We start from the raw sequence: 26,284 nt of genomic DNA, 5'->3' as shown, positions 1-26,284 counted from the left end.
AATGAAAATAAAAATAGAATAGAATAACACACTCGGAAAACAAGAAAAAAAAAAGAAAGAAAACTTTTTTCCTTCTTTCTCTTTTAAATCGCGACAGAAAGAAAAAAGAGAAAATGCCCCCTTTCTTTCTGTATAACCAGAGGAAAAATTTCATCAACATAAGAATTTTATAATTTTATAATTTTATTTTATTTTATTTCTCCTTTCACTTTTTAAACAACTTCATTCGTTTTTATTCATAGTTTTATTTGACAAACCATCTTGATATTATTTGCATATTCCTACGTGTATATTGCTAACAACAACATAAAATATGAAGTTTTCTTGTTCATTCACGGCATACGTGATAATATCGATATTTTCAACCCTTGCTAATGCCATATGGCTAGACACAAATAATGAAACCACAATTAGAGAAGATTGTAATATAATTGCTAAAGGTTTATTGGATTATTATGAAGGTACAACATATGGTGGTACCATTGGTATGTTCACCAATCCATACTATTGGTGGGAAGCCGGTGGTGCTTGGGGTTCATTGATTGACTATACATTCTTCTTTGATAATGACACTTTGGTACCTTTGATTAAAGAAGCATTATTATACCAAACAGGTGATGATGATAATTATATTCCTTTAAATCAATCAACTACTGAAGGTAATGATGATCAAGCCTTTTGGGGGATTGCCGTTATGGCCGCAGCAGAAAGAAATTTCTCTAATCCAGAAGATGATTCAAAAGCTTGGTTGACTTTGGCTCAAGCTGTATTTAATACCATGCAAGCTAGATGGGATGAAGAGGATTGTAATGGTGGTTTAAGATGGCAAATTTTCCAATGGAATTCTGGTTATGATTATAAAAACTCTGTGTCAAATGGTTGTTTATTCCATTTGGCTGCAAGATTGGCAAGATACACCGGTAATGATTCTTATGTTGTTTGGGCTGAAAGAGTTTGGGATTGGATGTATGGTGTCGGATTATTGACAGAAGGTAATTGGTGGTTTGTTTATGATGGTGTCAAAATTTACAACAATTGTTCTAATATCACCAAATATCAATGGACTTATAATCAAGGGTTGATGTTGGCTGGTTGTGCTTATTTGTACAATTATACTGAAGAAGAAAAATGGTATAACTATACAATTAAATTATTAGAAAGTTCTCAGGTGTTCTTTATGAACATAACGGGTAGTATGGTTATGTATGAAGCTGCTTGTCAACCTTCAGGAACTTGTAATAATGATCAAAGATCTTTCAAGGCTTATTTCTCGAGATTTTTGGGATTGACATCGGTGTTGGTCCCACAAACAGAACCAGTGATTAGAAAATGGTTAGTTGATTCAGCAAATGCTGCTGCTGGTTCATGTAGTGGTGGTTCTGATGGTGTCACTTGTGGTTTAAGTTGGACTAACTGGTCACAAGGTTGGGATGGTAAATGGGGTTTAGGTGAACAAATGTCGGCATTAGAAGTTATGCAAAATTTGATGTCGAATAGTCGTCCTGCTCCATATACTGCTGATACTGGTGGTTCATCCATTGGTAATCCAGCTGCTGGTTATGGTACTCCTATCACTGATGCCAGACCATTGAGCTTAGATAGTGGAGATAAAGCCGGTGCAGGTATTCTTACGGCAGTTATTGGTGCTACCTTGGTTGGTACATGTATTTGGTTAATATTATAAGGTTGATATATATATATATATATATAAATATTCAATATATATTGAAGTAAGATTATGTATCATTGTTTGTATACGTTTGATGGGATAATGTACCAGTACACGACTTTGTTGTTGAGGTGACAATTGAATGATAAGAAACTTTTTCTTGTACGGGTTTCCCTCTTTCCCACTCAGCCATAGAATCAGACACAGAAGAAAAAAAAAAAAAAAAAAACAACAGTGAGAATGTGTAATTTGATGATAACTTTTAATCCCCTTTCGCCTTCCATTAATTTTTAAATTGATATTATTATTTGCAGATCTTAGATAATTCACAGTAGTAGTAGTAGTAGTATTAACCATGAGTTCAGATGATCAATTCACATCAATTCAATGGGATAGAGAAGACATAGATAAAGATAACAACAAAGAAGAACATGATAGTACAGAAATCAGTAACAACAACAATAAGAGTAGCATAAATCCTATAGCTGAGGAGGGATCTTTGGAATCCGAACAACAATCAGAAAATAAAGAACCAACAGTTGGAACAAATGAAACTCAAGAACTTAAAGATGATAAGGACAATTCTGAAGTTGATGATCAAGTAATTGATAAATTGGAGTCAACACATTTAAGTGACGAAACTAAGGATAAAAGAAATGAATCCTACGAAAGTAACAACAGCAATAGTAGTAATAATAGTGGATCTACTGACCAACCAAGTGATTCATTATTATTATCTCCTCCAAATCAAGAATCTAAATCTCCAAAGGAATCATCATCTAGAAATGACGAGGCGGGACCAATTGGTTCACCAAAACCGTCGTCAAGTAATGACAAACATTCAAGTGAACCTCCTCAATTAGAACAAGAACACCAGCCAAAACAACAAGTAGTAAGAGAAGAAGAAGAGGAAGAATTAATTGAGACACCAAAAGGTTATGTTGATATATCTTATTTTGAAAAATATGCCATTAAAACTTCAGTTACTCATCCTAACCGTGATCTAGATGCAGCATCAAAGCCATTCATTTCCTATTTAGTCACTACAACTACGAATAATCCATCGATTTTAAAACTAACCAAAGACAAAAAACCAAAAGATGGTGAAGAATATTTGAGTTTCAGTGTACGTAGAAGATATGGTGATTTCAGATATTTGTATGAGAGTTTAAGTAATGATTTCCCTACTGTGATGATACCTCCACTACCTTCAAAACTGAACTTCAAGTATTTAACGGGTGATACTTTTAGCTCAGAGTTTGTTCATAAAAGATTACATTCTTTAGACAGATTTGTTCGTTTCATTTTGCAACACAAGATATTGTCTCAACTGTCGATCTTTCACTTGTTTATAAGTGATTCAAATGATTGGGCTACATTTACATCCTCATTAAAAATCAAAGACTCTGGAGATGATTCTGGATTTGTTGGTAAAGTTGTCAATGAGGATTTGATCACGGAAACAGTGATGAATTTTTTGACTCCATCCAAGCATAAAAAGGAAACAAATAGAGATATTTTGGAAATTAATGATAAATTAAAGAAATTATATGAGAATTTGCTTAAATTAGATAAGATATTTTCCAAATTGAATAAGAAAAATCATGAGTTGAGTGTTGATTATGAACTATTCCTGAATCAAATTGTTAAATTGTCCACTAGAGAAGATGAAGATGCGATTGATTCTAATTACAAAATATTTGCTCAATGTTTATCTGAGTTTTCGAAGAATTGGGATTCATTATACCGTTTCTATAATGAGACATTTATTGTTACCTTGAAAGATAGTGGGAAATATATCATGAGTTTGACAAATTTAATTCAAATCCAACACAACAAACAAATTGACTTGCAAGTGTTGCATGATTATTTAAATAAGACAAAGGCAGAATTATTAAGTCTTGGTGGAAATATCAACCAAGGCGCTCCACCATCACCACATCCGCATAATCAATCAAGTGGAGGAATTGTCAACAACACTACCCAATTAATTAAAGATACTTTGTCAACATCTGCTACTCCTCATATTGGATCTAGTTCAAGTGATAGCAAAATTCAAAAATTAGAAAATAAAATTCAAGAACTTAATAAAGAAATTAGAAAAGAAAGCGAATTATTGACTGAATTGATTAATCAAATTGTAATTGAGTTTGGTAATTTACAAAATTTCATCAAACTGGAATTAAAAAATTCCATGATTGCCTTGTGTGATCAAAATATTTCATTTTATCAACAGTTGCTTCAAAAATACGAAGAGCTGGAAATGAAATTAATGAAAAGATTAGATGAAAATAATTAAAATAATAATGATTGAATGGTTTAAGATTTTTTTTATTATTATTATTATTATTTTATAATTAGTTTGTCTTTATTACATTACTCTCTATGTTATTAAATAAATGATTCAAAATTAGAAAAGAGTAGAATTAATATTCTACATCAGTTATAATTATTACATAAATGACACCTTTTTTTTTAATTGTTGTCACCATATATATATATAAACCTTTATAAAGGAAGAAAAACTAAAAAAAAAATCCAATCATTAAGCATGTCTACATTAGTTACTATTCTTTATGCTTATCATCTTTCAATCTAGTATCTTTTCCATGATCAATTTCATCATCTTCATCTTCACCTAATTCAAATAATGTATTACTACTTTGAGCTTCACGAGGTTCATGAATACTTAAGTCATCATAATTTGGAGGTTGAGTAGAATCTTTTTTATTTGAAGGAAGTTGTTGATCATGTGGTAATTCAAAACTATCTCTTTCGACATTTCTTTGTCTATTATTATCTTCATCGTCACTATGACTCATTAATGATAAATCATCCAATTCAAATTCATGACCACCTTGATATCCACCTGGATTTTCTGGATCATTATCAACTACATCATCTCCACCTGATAATTGTTGAGAAATAGCCAACATATAACTTGTTTCTGTAGGTCTCCATAACCAAGCAATTGCCATAAACACAAAGAAAAATACCACACTTGGCCAGAAATCATAAATGAAAAAAGATCCTTTCCAATGTTGCTCAAACATTTCTGTTGATGACATACTCAAATAAACAAATGAAGATAATGAAAGTCCAAAAAATGTTAGTATGACAGCAGCAAAAATAATTCTAAACAAGTTTTGATACAAGTTCAATTTAATGATTTGACGTTGTTTATGCAAATTCTCGGTGGTTTTTCTAATTGATGCCAAAATCAATACATAGTATGCTGATAATATAATAGCAATTGGAATAATTGGCAATAATCCCAAGAAACTGCCACTTGCAGCTGTTTCAATGCCATCAGTTGAAACCAATGAATTGGAACTACCATCAAAATAGTTGAAAAACAAATAAATAAAAGATGCAACAAAATTACATGCAGCCAAAATCTTACAACCAAACATAACTTTCTTATCTAATTTTAATTTAACAACACCATAACCAAGGGCAATACATAATAATAAAAAGAATGAGAATGTGATTTTGGCAGCATTCAAAATTGAAAGGAAAACCATATAGAATCTAGCAAATGCATCACTTGGAGATTTGATTCTATTGACTAAATCATAATAAGACCATACTACCAAAGTATCAAAGGTTAAAAATCCCAACATTGCCAACAAGTATCTCTGTAATGGCAAAATTTGATTCTGCTTTCTCTTTTTAAAGAATTGAAATCCAAATAATGCTAAAGTAATAGCATAACATAAAGTCAATATACCATAAGCTGGTAACTTCGGTATTTCACTGGCACTTAATTGACCAAATGCGTTTTGGAAATTGACTTCCCCTTTATATTTAGTATCTTTAAACAGCGAAAATGTTGACACACAATAATAACCCGTCACATTAATTGGATAATTAATATCAGCTGGACCCAAATGAGTTAACTGGGAAGTTAAAATAGTAGTATTTGTCACATTTTTATTAACGATGAATTTCCCCTTATGACTTTCATCACAGACTTGTAAATCATTAATGGCATGATCATCACAAATGAATTTATATCTACCATTACCTAAATCTGCACCAATATTAACCAAGTCCTTGTATTCAAAAATTATATAACTAACAGAAATATCATCATCTACTTTTTGATCTTTATTTTTTGGATTGTATTTATTATCTTTGAATTTAGTTAATGATAATCCAATATGGGGTTTAATTGAACCGCCCCAATCATGTTTTGAATACATTCCGGAACAAACTTGTGATAATCTATCATCATCAAAATTAGCTAGATTAGCCAATACCGTGGTGAGATAAACAAATAATGGTATTATCCCAATGAATTGCATTCTATGTGGTTTTGTAGTTGTAGTTATCACCAATGGTAGTAAATCAAAAAAGAAAAGGATCCTGGATAGTTATTTTTTTTTCTTTTTTGTTTGTTCTTTTCGCCTGTTGAATTTTTCGTCCGGTGTTGATGTAGTTTTCCGAACGTGACTAAAGTAGAGAGTTATTTTTTTTTTTCTTCCTTCATAGCCGAGAAAGAGACTGAGGTAAAGAAAAGTTTAATGCGAATTACATTTAATTCCGCGCCAACGAGGGGAGGGACATAAATTTTCTCACCGATGCAACAGACATTGGTTCATGCCAAAGGATCATTCAACATTTAATAATATGTAAAATATCTTGTTGATTGACCAAGAGTTATTGTTTAGATGTATACTCTGAAGAAGCTGTAGATTCCAGCTAGGCTACTAAACATATAGAGTTATCGAATAATATGGCTAGCAGTTCAAGTGTTAATGTGAAGTTGTTTCTAGAAAAGTTTGAAATATGCACAATCTTTAAATGGATTACAAGAATAAATACACATTTCAGTTTTGATTACCTTCTTGTGCTCATTTCTACAAAGCAAAGTAATAATTCTAACAATTTATTAATATATATATTATAAACAAAAGTAAGATGTAATTCAAAACAATTTATAGCCAGGAAATTTTAATCAGAAGACATCCATGATATGAAAAATTAAAATCAGTAGGATTCCGACTAACCCATGGATTTTGGTCTCATTCAGCTCGCAATATTTCATAGTACAATACAAGGTAAACCCCAATTGGCTGTAGAACAATAATGAACTAAGATTGACTAAATCTTTAAGGTGTTTGGCGATTTTATATCTAGTTTGGAATTCTTCCAAGACATCACGAAACACATTTCTGGTTTCTTCAGCAGATTTAGTTTGATTAGAAGTTTCCAATTTATTGTTGATTTCCCTAATTTGAACAATGATTTCCCTAATTTGAACACTGAGTTTCTTAATTTCTTCACAAATATTTTGAAATTCTAAATCAGTTTCTTCATTATTTTTTTGAATAGCCTCTTGTGATGTTTCAATATTTTCCAATTGAATTTGGTCGTTCTGGTATGACTGGTGGTATAGAGGTGATTCCATTATGTTTGGTGTAATATGATGTGGTAAAATAAATAAAAAAAAAAGGAAAAAAGAAAGTAATAGACAACAGGAATTTTAAAATCTAAAATTTGAATTGGTTGTCTGAACGTATTTTTAGAGAAACTTATTTCTTTTTTTTTGTAGTTTTGCAACCAAGAAAGTCGTGCACGGTGGCGAGATAGTGTAGTTTCGTTATTTCCTCCCACTTTCGTTACCATATCAAAGCTTGATTCATGGTGCCTCTTTAATATGCAATATTTAGATTCCATCAGTCCAACAAATCTGTGTTAATATATTTATTGATGATTCTACTTATCGGTTCATATTCATTACTTTTGCAATAAAAATGGCGTTATTCAGGCAATCAAAAAACATAGGACATTTCTAAGCAAAACCCAAAAGATTCTTTTCAATTATTGATGGCTAAAAGCTAATAGCTAAATCTTTTTTTTTTACCATTACTCTGTCTACTCACTTAGTAGTGTAAGTAACATAAAAAGTAAAGAAGCTAATACTGGCTTGTAAATAGTCAATAAATAGACAGTTGGTACTATAAGGTAAAATAAAAAGAATAACATGTTTTAATTAAACCCATTAGTATTATGAATATTTTTCACATTAATCATTAATAGTAAGAAAATCACTAACGAGTGAACAGTGGAGGTGTTGTCGGTAGTCCAACTTTCTCCAAACAATTTTATTTCCAGGGCTGTCTTCCTTCGGTAGTATCCAAGAATTCGTCAGCTTAAAACGTACCGAGATTTTATCTTCAGTTTGATTGTCATCCTTTTCATAATCAGAAAAAACCTTGGTAAGTTTCCAATTGACATATGCTATTCCTTGTTCTTTAATAGGTTCTTTGAAATTATTTCCAGCATAAACAGAAAATTGGTCCATGAAACGAATGTCTGTAAAATACACTCGAATAATGTCTCCTCCTAGGCTCCAAAACGAAAATACACAAGCAATGTTCCAAAAATATGATATAGCTAAGAATTCAAGATCTTGGATCCTTGAACCCATTCGTGATTTGAGATTTTCATAAGACCTCAGAGTACTCTTGGGGCCACCTATTATCATGAAATGTTGATTAGTTACAGTCTCCATAGTACGCATGTTCCCTTGATACCCAGGATTCTTAAACCATCTCCATTCATCCATGTGGTCCACAATTCCTAACACAGTTAATACAATCATTTTCATAATTTCGTCTGGAAAAAAGTAACTCTGTATGGGCACAGCTTCTATAGCACTCTTTATTATTATTGGTGATGAATTAGTTTCTGCTTTAACTTGTTTTTGAAGCAGCCAACTGCGACTGAAAATACCCATATTTTGAAAGATTGTAGCCATACAAAAGAAGTCATATTGACTCTGAATACCTAATTTTTTTACTGTAGCACAATTTTATGATCTTTTATAGAAGATTATTTTGTTGTAGTTTCCTTGTGCACCAGAATTACTCTTCTTGCCTTTATTTGATGCCTATTCTGAGAAACCATAGCTACCAATTATATTTTCAAAAAAAAAATATTTTGTTAAGTTCTTACAATAAGAATTGGTACCGAAAGTTTCATAATTTCTACTATCCAAGGATAGATATAATGCATGTATGTTCACCAGAATACAGAATACTCTTGTTAGGTGACCTAATAGGGTAAAGCTTTAGACTTAGAAAACCAACTAGAGCAACAACCTACATATTCTTACAGAAAACTTTGTTAATTATAGGAAACCCCAAACCAATCAATTCATATAAAAAGAGATAAAAGTGTTCTTCTTTATACACTGGGATTCTAGATCATTAGTTTACTCTACCAAAACCTACACACTTGAAAACTCCCAAATTAAATGACAACTATCAAGAAGTACTCAAGAAAAAGGAAGATTCCAGTTCGGAATTAAGCTTTATGGTTGATGAGAAAACAATATGTGAACCAAATCCCATTCTAATTACGAATACAGGTTTTAATCGTCGTATTCATAATTGGAGACTTTTCATTCATTATATTTTTAAAACAGTTGTTGAATTGAAACAAGATCTTGGCGTTTGGAAATAATTCAAGATTCCAAACTACAATGGAAGACAGGAAGTTGAGGCTTTGGTACAAGCTGAAAATTTTACAATATATGGTGGACCACAATATACACAAGATATATATGATGATTTAAAGAATCATGTTTGTGAACGAATCCTGGAACTTCAATTTATATTAATTTCAAAATTTCAACATATAGAGTTGGTGACTTTCTTTGGGACTTGGTCCAGTCTCAGAGGTTCGTGTATTTGATGTCTTGAAAACGGATCTATATAAGTTCTACTTATTTGCTGCTGGAAATTTTAATCTAATGAACTCCTGTAATTATAAAGCCATTGTTACATGGGAATTTTGCACACATTTCCCTAACTACAAGGAATTGATCTATGATAAAAGTGAACCAAAAAAGGACATTTAAGTATATGGGTAGGAATAATTAGAAATAATAATAATAATAATAAAAAAGAAAATGCTGTTATACATTGCTAAACATGTAGTGGAATACTATGTCATCCGATTACGTGTGGGACAATTTATGGCAAAAAAATAAATGCAGCTTCTGTGGCTCGAACACAGTACCTCCAGATTACTAAAGAATCTTCAGTCTGACGCTCTCCCAGATGAGCTAAAGCTGCTGTTATTGGAATAAGTGAAGCTCCTCGGAACTCCACACTTGCAGTATGGTTTTAACACACAAATTAAAAAGTTTGTGAATTCAGTGACTGGAACTCTTGATGAACCTACACTGACAATTCAAAAGAGACACCTCCACCAAGCAAATAAACTCGCAGTAGTCACGCTGGGCTACAAAAAAGTAGATTGTGTTTGGTGAGAAAAAAAAAGAAACCCTACCTGGGACTCGAACCCAGAATCCTTTGATTAGAAGTCAAAAGCGATAACCAATTTCGCCAGCAGGGCAATCTTCAGACAACTGTACCAACTGTACTGATCTGTTGTGTCAACAAAATTGGCACATACTCACACCCAGTTAGTATGCGAGAGTAAACATTAGAATTGTCGCTAATGAATATGAAACTTCCTAGTATTCTGTGGAGAGATTTCAGTGAGGATCATAGCATGTTGTTAGATTGTCCTACAATGATTTATATCTATAATGCTATATTTTATAAGAATGACCAACTTCCGTTTTTTTACTAGAAGTTTGCAACATATTTTTACTAAAAAGAAAATTACTATAAAATCATTGAATGATTTTATAATTCTCGAATATCCATAGTAGACAATTTTTTAATAAGAGTAACTACTACTAAGCAAATTGTTTATCATATCATCACCTATTATTCCTGGACCCTTGTTGCATCTAAAACTTCACTACGTAACCAACCATCATAGCATTACACAGTATTGGCGTATATTTTCATTAATCTCAAAACCAATAACTTGATATTTCATGCGGGCCACGATTATTTTTTTGTTTGTGGAACCGCCCTTTCGAATACCTTTGTTTGCACCACCACTCGTGTAACTCTTCTCATTTTTTTTTGAGCGTATTCCGGGTAATTCAAATAAAAATTCAAATTTCGACGCACAGACCCAAACACACTTAAAACAAATATAGAAGAGATTCAACTAAAATACCTCATAAACTACTTCCCTAATACTAAAGCTACATAGAATGGCAAATTGAACAAAGTAGAGGATGCGAAGTGGTGGCGTGTGTAATAAAGATGGTAATGTGTAATACAAATTTTTGTGGCAGCCGCGACACGCCTAGTGAGATTTTTCTTCCCATTAGAATGGTTCGTCCTGTGTAAAATTTACGGCGTGGATTGTAACGATGCCAGAGGAGAAAATTTTTTTTTTCTTCGTCCTCTTTAATACTGGCAGGTAGTTTTCAGTTTAGTATTACAGTATAAGGTCGGCCCCTTTATTGAGAGAATCATAGTTTACAGAAGAGGACAAACAAAAAAATAAAACAAGTTCAAAAATTTTTTTTTAATAAAAAAAAAGAAAAAAAAGAAACATTCTGTTCCCATTGATTCTTTTTTTTCCCAGTAAACAAATAGTCTTATATTACAAACTACATCTTTAGATATAGTTTTCCTTGTTGTGTATTGTTTACGGTTGAATAAATCTCATATTTAAAAGAATACATATATTAGATGAACTCATTCACTCAAACAGTGGCGGCAGCCGTCCCACAAGCACCATTAACAGCCGGTATTATGCATAACAACGATACAAGCAATAACCTCATCAACAGCAACAAGAATAATAATAACAACAACAACAAGAATATTCCAAGCGCACAAGGTATGATCACTCCAGTTTCTTCAGATATCGATGCCACAAACGATACACCACAGAATGCAATGGATTTTATTAGAAATTATCGTCCTGACCCTAAACTAGAAGAATTATACAGAGATTTTATTCGCACACAAGGTATAGAGGCCTTTCTACGAACCAAAATCAACAAATCTATGTCAAAGAAGGAAATTAGTGTATTAATCATGAATCTAGGGTACCCTAAAAAGGCACTTGAAGATTACAATATCTTGACTTTGAAAGAACTTGCAAAGTTGTTATTAAAATTAATTTTAGAAGACAAAACATTAAGACCGGACCATGAGAATAATCTTGAGGGTGAGAATGATGATGACGATGATGATGACGTAGATGATGACGGAGATTCCTCCATGTCGGAATCTGAAACTTCTTATGAAAAAGAAACTGAAAGACGTCCTGGATCTTTCAAACAGCCTTTAGTGCCACCATTTAAATATCTTTTACCAGATTTCATTACTGGGTTGACCATGGCAAAGAAAATCGTGGTTATTACTGGTGCAGGTATATCTACCTCTTTGGGGATTCCAGATTTCCGTTCATTCCAAGGTTTGTATACACAATTATCCAAGTTACAATTAAGTGATCCTCAAAAAGTGTTTGATATGGAAACATTCAAGAAAGATCCACTGTTGTTTTATACAATTGCTCATATGGTTTTACCTCCTGAAGGTAAGTTTGCGTTATTCCACTCTTTCCTTAAATTGCTTGAAGATAAAAACAAATTACTCAGAAATTACACGCAAAATATAGATAACTTGGAACAACGTGCTGGGATTAGTCCTGAGAAATTAATTCAATGTCATGGTAGTTTCTCTCATGCTAAGTGTATCACCTGTGGTGCAATATTCAAAGGAGAAAAGATTTTTAATCATATTAAGAAATTACAAGTGCCAAGATGTTCTAAATGTTGGGAAGATGTTCAAGAAGCTGAATTAATTTATGGGGTTATTAAACCTACTATTACCTTCTTTGGTGAGGATTTACCAGAAAGATTTCACCGTCTTCATTCAAAGGATTTGAAAAATGCAGATATGGTTATTGTTAGTGGTACATCACTTAATGTCAACCCTGTAGCTGGTCTTGTGGAAAAAGTCCCTAGCCATGTTCCAAAAATTCTTATTAATAAAGACCAGATCGATGATATGGGATCATTATTTAATCTTAGATTAATTGGTTTATGTGATGAAGTGGTTGCATGGATTTCAAAGTGTCTTGGTCTGGATTGGAATATTCCTCATGCAGATTATGATCCAAATGGTAGCTTTAGGGTGCAAACGTTGAATGCCAACACATATGAGATAAAAAAAGTGTAAATAGATCCGTATACTTGTATCTCAATAACATAATTATTAATGCACAGTATTGATATTTAATTTTTGAATATTTAATATATATTAATGCACCGTAACTTTTATTTTAAAAACTATAAACATCTTTTTTTCTTCTTCTTCCTCTTCTTCCTCTTTCTTTTTAAGATTATCATCTTAAAACAATATTACCATTCATTTATACAAATTTCTGGGAATTCGACTTCTTCTTGGTTTCTATTACCACCTCTGAAGTTATACTTACAACCATATTTCTTGACAGGGAACCACCAGTACCCAAGCATCAAGACAATGTATCCAGCTAACACAGCACAAAAATAGTTGGTATTTTGAGCAGTAGCAGGATAAGTAGCTGGAAAACTAAAGAAAACCAATGCGAAAACGGTCCAAACCAACAACATGATGTTGCAAAAAGTACCAATCTTGCCCAACCAAAAAGGACCATGACGAATTTGTCTTTTTCTCACAAGAAGACAGATAGTTGGAACCAGATAAGCGATAAGCAAAAACCCGATACAACATAAAGCAGTTGCTTGAAGGGCAGCATCAGAGAAGACTAATGGAGACAAACAGGTAACTATGACAGTACAGAAAATGTGAGCATATAATGGACCACCAGTTTTTGGATCAATGATGGCTAAATATTTGGACCATGGCATACCATTATCTCTAGAGAACGAGAAAGCAATACGTGCTTGGAAAGTTTGACATGCAATAGTACAACCACTGGCAGTACAGAAAATAAGAGCTCCAAGACAAAGAGCACCTGCTTTATTTCTTAATGCTTGGTAGAAAATATCCAAAATTGGAAGACCAGTGGTTGAGTTCATAACTTGTTCCAAATCATTGATACAGAAAAACATGGCAATAACAAAAGTGAATGATGTAACAAACCCAATAGCAACCGTTGACAAGACAGCTTTTGGAACATCTCTTTCTGGTTGTGGAGTTTCTTCACTCAAATGAGTAACACTATCTAAACAAGAAAATGCCCAAGCAGGGTTAACCAAACCAATAATGAATGCAATCCCTTTAGATGGCCAGCCAGTATTGTTAACTGCATCAACAAACACAAACTTGGCGTCTTGGTAACGGCCCTTAGAACATGCCAAGACAGTAACGATAATAATACAATATGAAGTAATGGAGATACCAAAAATACTGTCACCAATAACTGGTAAAAATCTGTGCCAAATATTAAACAAGAAAAGGAACCAATTGATAATATTGAAAATGACAAAAACCTCCCACTTTTGATTTACGTGATCTGGATGTGTCAAGTTCCAAAAACCTAATAATTGATAAGCCAACGCAAGATTCATGGAGACAGTTGTAAAGACAGCACCACTCCAAGAGATAGAACCAGTGATATAAGCCCAAAATGAAGCATACTTTCTTGGTGCCAACACTCTTGCCCAAACATATTGTCCACCAGCTGAAGGCATCGCCAGTGCTAATTCACCAAGAGTAACTGCAATACACACGGAGACAGATGCAACGATTAAGATACCATACACCACTAACATAGGACCAAGAGACGAAATCGACAAGATAAGAGTAGACAGAATACCCAACCAAGAATTTGTAAGACCAAAACCAATTGTGATGATTTGTAAAGTCAGAAAGTTTCTACTCATATGTGCTGGTTCATCTTTGGAGACCGATTTTGAATCAGTCAGGTAATCTGCCAATCTCTTGTCATCTGTAGAAAATGAAAGTTGGGGACTGACAGTTGCCGGTTGTTTTTCGTCGATATCAGCCATGATTTAGGGGGGGAGGAAAATAAATAATTTAAAATGAACGAAAGTGACAAGTAAATGAAGCTATGCAATGACTATTTTGAAAAACAAAAAATGAATAAATCAAACAATAAGTGAAATCAAAAATAAAATAAAAAAAAAAAAACGAACTTTATATTGGGAAATCAAGTTCAATTTTATAACAATAACAACGTATGAAAAGACTTGAAATTAACAATGAAAAAAAGTCAAGTACTCGTGATAGAAGGTGAGCGTGCGAAAGAGCCCAAAAAAATAAAAAATAAAAAAAGCAATTCAAAATGATAAGGTCGTGTGATTGCGGTAGTATTATTTAAAGTTTAACAATAGAGACTAATAAATTACACGGCAACTGTGTGTGCCTCGCCGAAGTCAATTTAGTTTAAGTCCCCATCTATTGGTCAATGATTATATCAATAAGAGGGTTGGTTTTAAACTAAACTAGCATAGACAGTGTAGATAATGCATGGCTATCTTTTTTGTCATTTGTAAATATCCTTTCCTCCACCTTATAAGCAAGATCGCAGATATCATTTAGAGGATCCTTGCAAATGTGTAATGAATATTTACTACGATAATTGTCCGGTCCGCTATTTCTTTACCTGGATCATGATTCAAAAAAAAATAATATAAGGCAAAATGAATAACAGTTATATTATTTAAACAATAAAAACCTCATTGACAATCAATATCTATTTTGATAAATCTATAATCTCAGTCTCTCGTAAAATTTATAATTGTTTTTTTTTTTTAATCGTGCGCATGAAATATAATTTGCATGTGATAATTTATTTTTTCAAAGTTTGTTGGGTAGAAAGCGCGACTGCCATTGAGAATGTTGCAATAGACGTCATCATAGCACAAAAGAAGAGATATTTCTCCAGATACAAATCGTAACATGATGGTAGATCTTTCCACAGGTTACATATATTTCATGAGATCTTTTTCATGGAAAGGTGGAGTGGAGGTCCTGCGATGTCTAAGGGTAATATCGATGAGCTAATGATCGAGATTACTGAAATATTTGAAACATGCGTCTGGTACTTGCCAATAACATGCACAACAGAAGAATATGTAAAATAGAACTTTGTATGAAGAATATACATAATTGGAGAAGATCCAGATAATATAATGAACGTGAAACCATGTGTAGTTGTCGATCAGAGACAATCAGATGTGATTTGCAACAAACATCAGGTTAGTAATAAAGATAAACATAGTTTTCTAATGGGGCGGACTTCACCTGACATGAAATTGGAGGGTTGGCCGAGTTGGTCTAAGGCGGCAGACTTAAGTTGTTTAGCAATTCGAGTTATCTGCTGGTGTGTTCACCGCGCGAGTTCGAATCTCGCATCCTTCACCATTTCTTTATTTTTTTTTGCAATTTTTACAATCTGTAGTTATTTGTTCAGAACATCCAAGATGACCAATGAAACTTCTTTGACGTTCAAACTTCATGGCCTACCTCTAGCAGTGATGAGTGGTAGTTTTTTTTTTAAATAATTTAGATGTGTGGTACATCTTCATGATCATAGACAGTACTTACGAATCTAACCCAATTGTAGTTTCCAGTTAAAATTGCCTTTAAAAATTTTCGATCTTTTCAAAAGCATCATCTACTTTGATGACAACAATTGGATCAACTTAATACTCTTATTACATTTCATTACATCAATAATAAATGCAATAATCATCTTGAATGGCATGTAATTCAACAATTAAGATGAACAGAGAATTGTAGGGTCAATTGTTTTTTGTTCCCATTAATAACTAAAGGCTGTATAAACTACAAAACTATCACGCTAATAACAAATATTTGCACCTCCTGACACCTCTCTTTCATTTCATAAAAATCCAGACAAGTTCTTAAAAGAAGCAATTTTATTCTTTCCATACACACATCGCCTTGATAACTGATTGCATTGAGATACCATCATCTCACTATTACAACTTGGCACAAAAGAGATCAAGAACTGATCCTTTAAAGGCGTGCTAGTTCATATAGCTAACATGAATGATATCCACCAGATTCAGGCACTGTCTAAAGTGATGGAAACTTTTGGACAAAGTATGAAGAAAAGAAAAAGAAGAAGGGAAGAAAAAGTATAAAAGAAAATAGAAAATTTTTTCTTCCTTAAATAGTGATGGTCTTCTCGCGAAACAACAACAAGAAAGAAAATATTTAAAAAAAAAACTAACCTAACCAAAAAGTCGTGCTAACGACAACAAAAAATTGTTATATTTTTCTTTTCGATTTTCGATGTTTCTCTGTTTCTAAGTTCATCGAAATCATAACAAATTTCATCATCTCTGAATCAATCTAGATCCAGGCCAATAAGAAATGTTTGGAAATAAAATATCTTCTTCTGGTACAGGAACCGGATTTTCATTTGGTGGCCAGTCAAATACAAATACTAATACTGCCACTGGACCAACCCAAACTCAGAATCAGTTCCAACAACAACAGCAACAGCAAACTCCTTCAGTTACGATCGGTGCAAATGTTCAATCAACTATAAACCCACCAACTGGTGCGGTTAGCGGTGCTACTACAAATTTGTCACTTCCGGTATCTGTCAATACAACAAAGGGACCCAAGTTGTTGAAAGAATTATTGGAATCTGCTAACAATTTACCAAAAAGTAATGATCATATTCAATTAGGTTCAATTCATCTCACCTTAAATGAGTTGGAAAGAAAAACTCAACAATTAAGAAAACAATCAGATAAGGATGCCAGTTTTACAAAAGCACATTATTTATTGGCAGGAAGTGGTATCAGTGCTGATGATATTGAAGGTGAATTGAACGCCATTCAAATACCTAGAGCTGGTGAGCGTGGAGCACCATTACAACATGCATTTGTTGGTTCCGAAAATATTGAAAACTACTTGAGTGCTAAAAAGGACGAAAACATTTTGAACACCATTGAACAATCGTTGTCATTGGCTTCTAAAGACTTCGACAACTACATCAATGCCAACATTTCAATCGACTGGAAAGTTAGAAGAGATGAATTGAGAAAAGCCGTTGGGTTGAAAACAAATGTAATTCTTGAAGAAGAAACGATCAAGAATTCAATAGTTTGGAAATCAAATTCAACTGCTGCCAACATCTTAACTCCATTAGGCGATTCATCTGTTAGGCAATTGACCAGAGCTAAATTTGAAAACTACGCAAGAGTTATTGATTCATTAAACGGTGCACGTCTTCAAAATGCTCATTTCCCATTGTGTTTGAACTTCAATGAAGTCAACAAGTTGCAGAATGATGTGAAGGGTAAACAAATTGCTGAGATTTGGAAAATATTAGTCATGTTGACTGGTGAAAAATTTGCCAAAACTTCCCAAGAACAGAAATTCTTTAATACACCAAAACCTGAACTCAATGAAACTATTGTGAACAATAGTATAGCTTATTTGCAACAAGAATTTTACAATTATGTGGATGAATTATATCTCAAGGACAACAGCAAGCCTGAAAAATACTCACCTGCCACAAATATCAACAGAGTGTCATACTTTGTTAACCAAGTTGTATTAAAGAATGATCCAGATTTAATTAACAAGACATTATCTGTAAATGGTACTCCAATTTGGGCATTAATCTTTTACCTTCTCCGTGCCGGGTTGTATTCTGATGTTGTTGATTTGGTTTCTCGTAACCGTGAGATATTTACTAAATTTGATAAGAACTTCCCAGTCTACATCAAAAATTATGCCGATAGCAGCAAACATGTATTATCATCAGAATTGAACGAAAGATTACACCAAGAATTTAATCAACAATTCCAGTTTATCATCAACGATGTTGATTCTAGTATTAATTACGACCCTTACAAATATTCTGTTTACAAAATCATCGGTAAATGTGATTTAAGTAACAAGTCGTTGCCACAATCTATCAACTTGAGCATCGAAGAATGGGTATGGTTCCATTTGTCTATCATTAATGCAAACCAACCAGGATCTGAATCCAATTTGGTTTTCGAAAATTATAGTTTACTAGACTTTCAAAGTAAGATTGTTCAATTGGGTCCAAAGAACTTTTTGGTTTCTCCAAATAATCCATTATATCTCAAGACTTTGGTTCTAGCTGGACTTTACGAAATGGCTGTTCAATATGCTTATGAATTTGTTAACGAAGCGGATGCAGTTCATTTGGCTATCGGTTTGGCATACTATGGTTTATTAAAATGTTCTGCTTTCAACAAGGACACTTTATTAACTGTCAATAGCAACGAATATGAAATCAACTACAGTAGATTGGTGGGTTCTTATACTACTACTTTTAAAATCAGTGATCCAAAAGTTGCATGTGAATATCTTATATTGATTGCATTGGCTAATGGTGGTGATTCCAAAGGAGCTCTTCTTGTTTGTCATGAAGCATTGCGTGAATTAATTTTAGTTTCTCGCGAATTTGGTGTTTTACTTGGGCAATTGAATCAAGTCAATGGAACCAAAGCACCTGGTATTTTGGAGTCTCAGAGAAAATTGATCAAGTTAGAGAATATCGACCAATTTTACCAGCAAATAGTTGAGGTTTCTGCTAGTAAATGTGAAGAAGAAGGTAGAATTTTTGATGCATTATTGTTGTATCAATTGTGTTGCGATTACAATACTGTTGTTTCATTAATTAATAAATTGTTGGCAGAAATTCTAGCAACAACGGATTTGAACCAACCAATCATCAAGTTTGGTAACTATGAGGTGATATCTACAGGTTATGCAAGTAAAGATGTTGGCGATACCATTGACAATAATATTATTTTATTGGCTCAACATATTATGAAAATTTTCAGCAACAACAGTCATATTCTTAGTAAGTTATCACCAAAGGTCAAATCCACATGTGATTTATTGCTTCCAATTATCAATATTAGAGAATTATTTATCAAGAAAGATTGGAGTTCAGTTGTCAATGAAATAAACAAGTTAGATCTCATCCCAGCAAATGCTGATGCCGATCTTATCAAGATTAGAGTTATGAGTGAATTGGTGCAAACAAATGATTTGGACGATAATTTGGTGAAAGTAATTCCATCCTTGTTGATCTTAGTTATGACAAGTATTTCACATTTGAATTATGAGATTTTGACCAAAAGATATCAATCATTTGGTAATGAAAAGGATGCTTTGAATCATTGGAAAAAAATCGCTAAGAATTGTATGATATATGCTGGTATGGTGCAATATAAGATGCCTAGAGAAACATACAGTTTATTGATTAATTTAGAATCACTGTTGTAAGAAAGTAAGAAGAACAACAACAACCAAACTATCATGGCAACCAATTCAAAAATTTTACACACAGTGTCGTGCCAGAAAATGATTTATGTGGTTTTGGAACTTAAACACGACATTGCGAAACTCCGTGTTCTGTTTGATTTTATTTCGGTTGTACTATATTTGAATAAGTTTATAAAGGCTTGAATTTCCCCCAAACCTGGGAAAATTCAGTTTATGTAGAATTAGGCAATTTAGAATATAAATCAGTGTTTTATTGTGAATTGAGGTTTTATCCTCTATCCTTATATATTCACTTGTTCTAAGTGAATGCCTCCAGACTATTACTCATCACAAGTGTAATCTTGTGAATGCTGCTTAACATTGTCATTTGTGATATGTTATCTATGGGCATTTACGGTGAATTAATCTAATCATAGGTTTGGTTTCTGCTCAAACAGTAGTTTCAAGAATTGTATGTTTTAAGCGCTATTCAAGACAAGTGACTTTCAAGAGGGAAATGTTTTTCAGTGACACACAGAAAAAAAAATAAGTAGCAACAAAACACTTTTTATAATTTATATAATAGATTCAATACAATACTTCTTTTTTTTTTGTTAAAGAAAACAACTAATATGCCCCCAAAGAAGAAACCTAGTAGTGGTGCTACTGCTACTAGATATACTTTCCCACAAACATTTATCGATCTACCGAAATCCCTTAGCAAAAGTTACTATCAACCTGAACCTGAATCCATAATTGATGATCAAATCATCGTTATTCGAAATTTTTTCACCAAGGAATTATGTAATGAATTGATTAAATCATTTGAAACAAAACTTAGTTTAGAAACCACACCGATTATTAAGAGTAAAGAATATGCAGTTAGATTTAATGATAGAACTTCTATGACAGATTTAATATCTGCAGATATACTTTGGAAATATCTTGAACAAATTTTATTAAATAATCCATATGAAGATGAAGAATTAGGTGAAATAAATGAAATATTTAAAGAAAGCGTTGGATTAAATCCACAATTACGTGTTTATCGATACAAAAAAGGTCATCATTTTAATAAACATTATGATGATTCTGTTGTTTGTCCAATACCTCCAAGTGGAAAAAAAAATGGCCGTACTAAATGGACATTATTAATTTATTTAACCGGTGATGAAGAATTTAAAGGGGGTGGAACAATATTTTATCCTGAAATTCGTAAATGTCCACCTTTGAATATACATCCAAGTAAAGGAATGGCACTTTTACATAAACATGGAGACGATTGTTTGAAACATGAGGCTGAAATTGTTGAAAATGGAGAAAAATGGGTATTACGAAGTGATGTCATATTTCCTATCTAATTTTATTGAAAAATTCAGTCGTTTGTTCCATAATGTTTGTATTGTTATTTATTCTTTGTTTAACCCATTGACTTAGTTTACTTTGTATTCGTGGATATTCAAATCTCTTATCAATTAGATAAATTGTAGAATAATCTTTAATGTGACGAATACTTCTTCCAATACTTTGATTGACCGCTCTCATACATAGATTTTCATAATAATTTCTTGACTTCTCCTTGGCTTGTTGGATAGTACCACCATTTTGCAACACATTAGTTTCAATGAACTTCATCTTGGCTACCATTTCACCAGAGTAAGCGTTTGGGTATGGTAGTCCTACCATCACAACTGCTCTTGCTAGATCATCTGAAAAATTAATACCTTCCGACATTTTACCACCAACCACTGAAAATAATATAGCTCCTTTTCGTTCTGTATTTATCACAGATGCATATTGTCCTAAAGTGAATTCCACTTTAGATGGATCAGAAGGCTCTTGGAAAACCGATTTGTAACATTCAATGGTCGACAAAATTCCATTTTTCCATGACTCTAATACCTGATTTAGATATTTATAACTTGGAAAGAATATAACAAGCCCATAAGGAACGCGTTGACATATTTCAATTATAAATCTCCCTAAAGCGTTCAATTGAACTGGATTATTTCTTTTGTCAAACAGAAACTCAAATTGAAATTCCTTGAATTGCTTAACAGGAAAAACTTCTAAGTTTTCCTTAGGTATAACATGACCACATGTAAATCTATTAATCTTCTCCTTGGATACACTAGGAAATAAATAATCGACATAATCTGACATTGGTTCCATAGTACCACCACATAACAAAACGCATTTTGCTTGATCAACGATTTCTTTGAATACAGCACTGGGATCTAATAACATATAATTAATAGAAATGGAATTATTAGATTTATCCCAGAAAAACTTGCCTTCTTGAGATAAGTTTGTTAAACTTTTAAGAAAATTAATGACCGTAAATAAAAGCGGATTAGAACAGCTTTTGTACTCATTTTCTGTTTTCTCAATATATGATTCAATCTTGTATGCAATTTTAGACTTTGATAAGAACTGATCTAACTTATGAATATTGACCAAATCACCAGTTGAATCTTTAAATATATCTTCTGCTTTGATTTCATCACCAGGTCTTACATCTTGATTGTTATTCAAGAACTTTAACAACAATTGACAAATTTTGATTAGTTTCAATAAATTTATTCTATTCCCACTGTTTAGTTTTTTCAAAAATTTATTAAGGTAAACTTTTAAGGATTTAATGACTTTGTTTAATTGATCTGCTGTGATTTTCAATGAATACATCGAGGTTATAGTATCAATGATATTATGTGCCTCATCAATAATTATAATTGCATCTTTTACATCTAAATTTAGTATCCTTCTCGTAGTATCTTGGAAAATCATTTGGTAAGGTAAAGAAATAATCTCTGTTAATTCAACCCCTCTTCTAACAGAGTAATAAGGACATATTCTTAATTCAGTACCCAACTCTCCTAAATCCTCAATATCTCTAATCTTTGCTAAACTTAAATCGGCAAAATCTTTGGTAACATTCGAAGTCATATAATTCTTTGGAAGAAATTCACATCCATTAGAGTTTCGTTGCAAATCAATGCATGCATCATTCATACTTTGATCATTACCTTTTGATCGGACTTTTTCATTGATACAAAGTTGTTTCCTTGATCCCAATGGTATATATTTTGTTCTTTCATTTAGTTCTTCAAAAGACGCCTCAAAATGAGTGAGTCTTAATTGACTTGAAAACTGATTCAATTGAGAATGTGTACGGGAAGAATAGAATATTTTAATAGGGCATTCATTTATATAATTAACCTCATCTTTATTTTCAAATTTCTTCATTAATTGATCTATTTCCTTGGTGATAGCCTTATTTTGATTTTCTGTATTACCGACTTCGTCTGAATCACTATGATAATCTGTCGGAAGAAAAGATTCGTCAGTTTCTTGTTGTTTCTGTTTCTTCATTCTTCTTCTATCTTCTAATTTCTGATCCTTTCGTACATTTTGATCGTATTCCTTTTCAATCTTATCAAGATACTGTTCATATTCCACAAGTTTGCTTTTTGATCTATTCACAATTGTACTTTGATAAGCTTGTTTTACCCATTCCGGTTCATCGTCACTCTCTTCTTCTTCTTCTTCTTCAACATCACCCTTGTCATGGGACATGGATTCTTGAAAAGTATTGTTTTTCTTATAGTTTCTTAACCAAGTCATAGTGGAACATATTATTGATAATGTTTTACCAGTACCTGTGGGACTTTCAAATAATCCAATCTTGTATCCATCATCGATTGTATGATAAATGGCATCCATTAATTGAACTTGAATATCATAAGGTTCATAAGGATGATTATATTTTTCTCCACATGGTTTAAGAGACATCTGTAAGAAATGGCTCAATTATATATGTTGGTTACCATTAAAGTATACAAGCAAATGATGTGTAGCTCCCAATATTTACGAGCCTTTGTTCCAATCCTTTGATGAGTCTTTTTTTTTCACTGCGCGTATCACACATCTACTCAAAACAAAAATCCATTAAAAAAAAACAACAACAATTCCAATCAATAGTCAAACGACTACTTGGATTCACTATTATCATAAAATCATGTCATTGGCAAAATCCATGAAGATAAACCGTGTGGAATTAGCTGCTAGTCAAAACACACCAGTTGCATGGTCTGATAATTATCAAATATCGTTAAATCTGTATACCAATTTAAAAGTTTTAGAACCAAGATTACCCAATTATTTTCAAACCATAAAAGGTAGGGAAGGGAAAATTATGTTTGAAACAAAGGAAATGTTTTCAGATTCAGATTTATTAAATACTGAGCTGATTGGGTTGTTACCACTTGGTAGATTTAATAAAGTACTTATTGAAGATAATGAAGAAATGTTAAATTTAGTTGCATATGATCCTAATATTGTTTTACAACAATGGACACCTAATTTCGAAAATTCAAAAGACAGTTTGCTTGGATTGTTATTCAATTCGGGAGAATTGTTAGTTTTGGGAAGAAAGAATACACAGAATGCAATGGCTGTCAGAATTAACATGTTTGATATATTGGCAAACAAATATGAAGTTAAAGGAGATACAGAAAATATGTATGTTCGTTCTGAGGTCTACAAGAAATTGAAGATTAAGTATTTCACCTTTAGCATTCATGATGGATCCTTGTTAATGACAATTGTTGATCATAGTAATTCTTTACTTATTTTTACAATCGATCCTATTACGTTTGATACGGAATTGAAACTCGAAAAACAAGTTGCTATAGATATTATAAAGATAATATGGTCAAATAATAGCAAATACTTGACAATAGTTGGATTTGATAACTCGTTGACTGTTTTTGAAATTGCGGATAATTTAGAAAATTCGAAGGAACTTTCAAAAGCTACCAGATTCAAAAACCATCGAAATGAGTACGTGGAATATGATGGTAAAACATATTTAGTGTCCACTTTCACGGGGAAAATTTTCATTTATGAATTGGAACTGTTGGCTTTTAAGGAAAGTAATACCGATAACTATTCAACCCCAACGTCAATTGTTTCTGGTGTACTCAATGGAATACTAACATTGATAGTTCCTTTCGATTCGGGTGATATCATATCTTTAAAACATAACCTCATTACGGGAGAAACAGCCAGAGTTGCATTGGATAAAACCCTTAATGCATTTATCACCAAATCGATGTATGCATTCCAATCTAATTCCAATGAAGAATCTGAAAATGTTGAGCCATGGTTCAGAATATTTGCTCTTCATGCTTTACCCAATGATATTATAGGTATGGCATATAAGATAACTCAAAGGGATACAATTAATTACAAAACACCTGGATTTATGGATGTAAGACTTCAGTTTTTAAAATTGAGTGAACCGATAGGTAGTGGTAACAAAGTGAAGAACACATCGTCTGTGGCAAAAGTTGTTGAACTCTGTTTATCCAATTATCAGAATCTTCCTGTTTTTTCAAACGATCTTAGTTTATTGAGAAAGGAAAGAAGTAACCGTTTTATTGAGCAAATGAAAACATATGCAGAAGAGCAATTGGTGGCTATACAACTAGGTACCGATATAGAGCCATTGGGAGATTTCAAGTCTACTTTACAGCTGAAGTTTATTCAGAATCCTCGTGTCATTGAAGCTCAATATCGTTTTGTCTTAGCAAAGTTGTTACAAAGTCCATTATACCAGATTGTACGTGATAATCCTGATGAGATTGAACCTATTATCAAAAAAATCGATGATTACAAACAATCCATTGAGAATTCAATCGTTGTCTATTTGAGAAAATTGATATTACGATTTTATGATGGGAAAACAGTTGAGGATGAAGTTGATAAGTTTTGCTTGATTACAATGTACAACCAACTTAGGAAATTAAATTCAGAACTTAATGTGCAAATCCCAGAGAAAGCTGAAGTGACAATCAATGCCAAATACTATTCAGAAACATTCAAGGTGGGAACTGATGATACAATTCGTGAGAAATCAACAATACTGTCGACACTGGGTCATGGATGGATGCAATGCCAATTGACCAATATACCTTTACTAGCAATGAATAATAAAACCGATGAATTGGCTTTATTTAGATACATAATTCCAGATGAAAAAATGGGTAAGATTACTAAAGAATTATTAGAGATGATAGATTTTTGTTATATTACAGGAAATAGAATCTATCCCTTGAAATGAATTTACAAAATATCAGATAAACTATTTGTTTCCCTTTTTTTTTATATATATTACTGTAGCTGTAGAATTGACAAGACAAGAATACAAGTCATCGTTTACACGGAACCAAAGTATGAAAACCGCGCGGAAGAAATTTTTTTAAAGGATTGACATGTCACAACTGATGCTGCTTTTAAACCCCTACCTTGAAATTTAGAGCATCTAATGAAACAAAAACTTGGGAAACGCCCTATGGTTGTACACTTGTTTTGAAGTTTGTCTAAAAATTTTGTATATTTCGTGACGTGACTAACGAATGTTTGTGTTTAGTGTAACAAATAAGTTGGGGAATCTGTTGTTTCATTTAGTTTTGTTCCATCATCGTAAGGCAAAATGACTAAGCGAAGTCATTTT

At 32.5% G+C, this 26,284-nt stretch overlaps 11 protein-coding genes and 3 non-coding genes across 14 annotated transcripts; 7 read left to right on the top strand and 7 right to left on the bottom strand. All coding sequences in view use genetic code 12, as the record gives it.

The window, feature by feature from the left end:
- Positions 1-313: 313 nt before the first annotated feature.
- On the top strand, positions 314-1,684 carry DCW1 (putative mannan endo-1,6-alpha-mannosidase; the record flags this gene model as incomplete). The annotated part of the gene is made up of 1 exon (XM_002546876.1): positions 314-1,684. One exon carries the CDS (start codon positions 314-316, stop codon positions 1,682-1,684), a length of 1,371 nt encoding a protein of 456 aa, XP_002546922.1.
- A 340-nt stretch (positions 1,685-2,024) lies between these two features.
- On the top strand, positions 2,025-3,968 carry SNX4 (Snx4p; the record flags this gene model as incomplete). Its single annotated transcript, XM_002546875.1, has 1 exon — positions 2,025-3,968. One exon carries the CDS (start codon positions 2,025-2,027, stop codon positions 3,966-3,968), a length of 1,944 nt encoding a protein of 647 aa, XP_002546921.1.
- A 268-nt stretch (positions 3,969-4,236) lies between these two features.
- On the bottom strand, positions 4,237-5,976 carry CTRG_01226 (uncharacterized protein; the record flags this gene model as incomplete). Its single annotated transcript, XM_002546874.1, has 1 exon — positions 4,237-5,976. The coding sequence occupies one exon, from the start codon at positions 5,974-5,976 to the stop codon at positions 4,237-4,239; it is 1,740 nt and encodes a 579-aa protein (XP_002546920.1).
- A 653-nt stretch (positions 5,977-6,629) lies between these two features.
- CTRG_01225 (uncharacterized protein) lies at positions 6,630-7,082 on the bottom strand (the record flags this gene model as incomplete). The annotated part of the gene is made up of 1 exon (XM_002546873.1): positions 6,630-7,082. The coding sequence occupies one exon, from the start codon at positions 7,080-7,082 to the stop codon at positions 6,630-6,632; it is 453 nt and encodes a 150-aa protein (XP_002546919.1).
- A 618-nt stretch (positions 7,083-7,700) lies between these two features.
- CTRG_01224 (uncharacterized protein) lies at positions 7,701-8,435 on the bottom strand (the record flags this gene model as incomplete). Its single annotated transcript, XM_002546872.1, has 1 exon — positions 7,701-8,435. The coding sequence occupies one exon, from the start codon at positions 8,433-8,435 to the stop codon at positions 7,701-7,703; it is 735 nt and encodes a 244-aa protein (XP_002546918.1).
- Positions 8,436-9,672: 1,237 nt separating this feature from the next.
- On the bottom strand, positions 9,673-9,756 carry CTRG_06262. The gene has a single exon. It is a non-coding gene; the product is annotated as a tRNA-Phe (tRNA).
- Positions 9,757-9,965: 209 nt separating this feature from the next.
- On the bottom strand, positions 9,966-10,039 carry CTRG_06261. Its single transcript has one exon. It is a non-coding gene; the product is annotated as a tRNA-Arg (tRNA).
- A 1,205-nt stretch (positions 10,040-11,244) lies between these two features.
- On the top strand, positions 11,245-12,744 carry SIR2 (Sir2p; the record flags this gene model as incomplete). Its single annotated transcript, XM_002546871.1, has 1 exon — positions 11,245-12,744. One exon carries the CDS (start codon positions 11,245-11,247, stop codon positions 12,742-12,744), a length of 1,500 nt encoding a protein of 499 aa, XP_002546917.1.
- A 182-nt stretch (positions 12,745-12,926) lies between these two features.
- On the bottom strand, positions 12,927-14,522 carry HNM1 (Hnm1p; the record flags this gene model as incomplete). Its single annotated transcript, XM_002546870.1, has 1 exon — positions 12,927-14,522. The coding sequence occupies one exon, from the start codon at positions 14,520-14,522 to the stop codon at positions 12,927-12,929; it is 1,596 nt and encodes a 531-aa protein (XP_002546916.1).
- Positions 14,523-15,793: 1,271 nt separating this feature from the next.
- Positions 15,794-15,897, top strand: CTRG_06296. The gene has a single exon. It is a non-coding gene; the product is annotated as a tRNA-Leu (tRNA).
- Positions 15,898-16,878: 981 nt separating this feature from the next.
- On the top strand, positions 16,879-19,788 carry CTRG_01220 (linker nucleoporin; the record flags this gene model as incomplete). Its single annotated transcript, XM_002546869.1, has 1 exon — positions 16,879-19,788. The coding sequence occupies one exon, from the start codon at positions 16,879-16,881 to the stop codon at positions 19,786-19,788; it is 2,910 nt and encodes a 969-aa protein (XP_002546915.1).
- A 611-nt stretch (positions 19,789-20,399) lies between these two features.
- On the top strand, positions 20,400-21,128 carry CTRG_01219 (uncharacterized protein; the record flags this gene model as incomplete). The annotated part of the gene is made up of 1 exon (XM_002546868.1): positions 20,400-21,128. The coding sequence occupies one exon, from the start codon at positions 20,400-20,402 to the stop codon at positions 21,126-21,128; it is 729 nt and encodes a 242-aa protein (XP_002546914.1).
- On the bottom strand, positions 21,121-23,559 carry CTRG_01218 (uncharacterized protein; the record flags this gene model as incomplete). Its single annotated transcript, XM_002546867.1, has 1 exon — positions 21,121-23,559. The coding sequence occupies one exon, from the start codon at positions 23,557-23,559 to the stop codon at positions 21,121-21,123; it is 2,439 nt and encodes an 812-aa protein (XP_002546913.1).
- Positions 23,560-23,785: 226 nt separating this feature from the next.
- On the top strand, positions 23,786-25,891 carry CTRG_01217 (uncharacterized protein; the record flags this gene model as incomplete). Its single annotated transcript, XM_002546866.1, has 1 exon — positions 23,786-25,891. The coding sequence occupies one exon, from the start codon at positions 23,786-23,788 to the stop codon at positions 25,889-25,891; it is 2,106 nt and encodes a 701-aa protein (XP_002546912.1).
- Positions 25,892-26,284: the final 393 nt, after the last annotated feature.

This window comes from Candida tropicalis (assembly GCF_000006335.3).
Source record: "Candida tropicalis MYA-3404 genomic scaffold supercont3.2, whole genome shotgun sequence".
In the NCBI taxonomy this organism is placed as follows: Eukaryota; Fungi; Ascomycota; class Pichiomycetes; order Serinales; family Debaryomycetaceae; genus Candida; species Candida tropicalis.
Note: the sequence above shows the minus strand (reverse complement) of the source record. Positions and strands in the feature narration are given on the sequence as shown.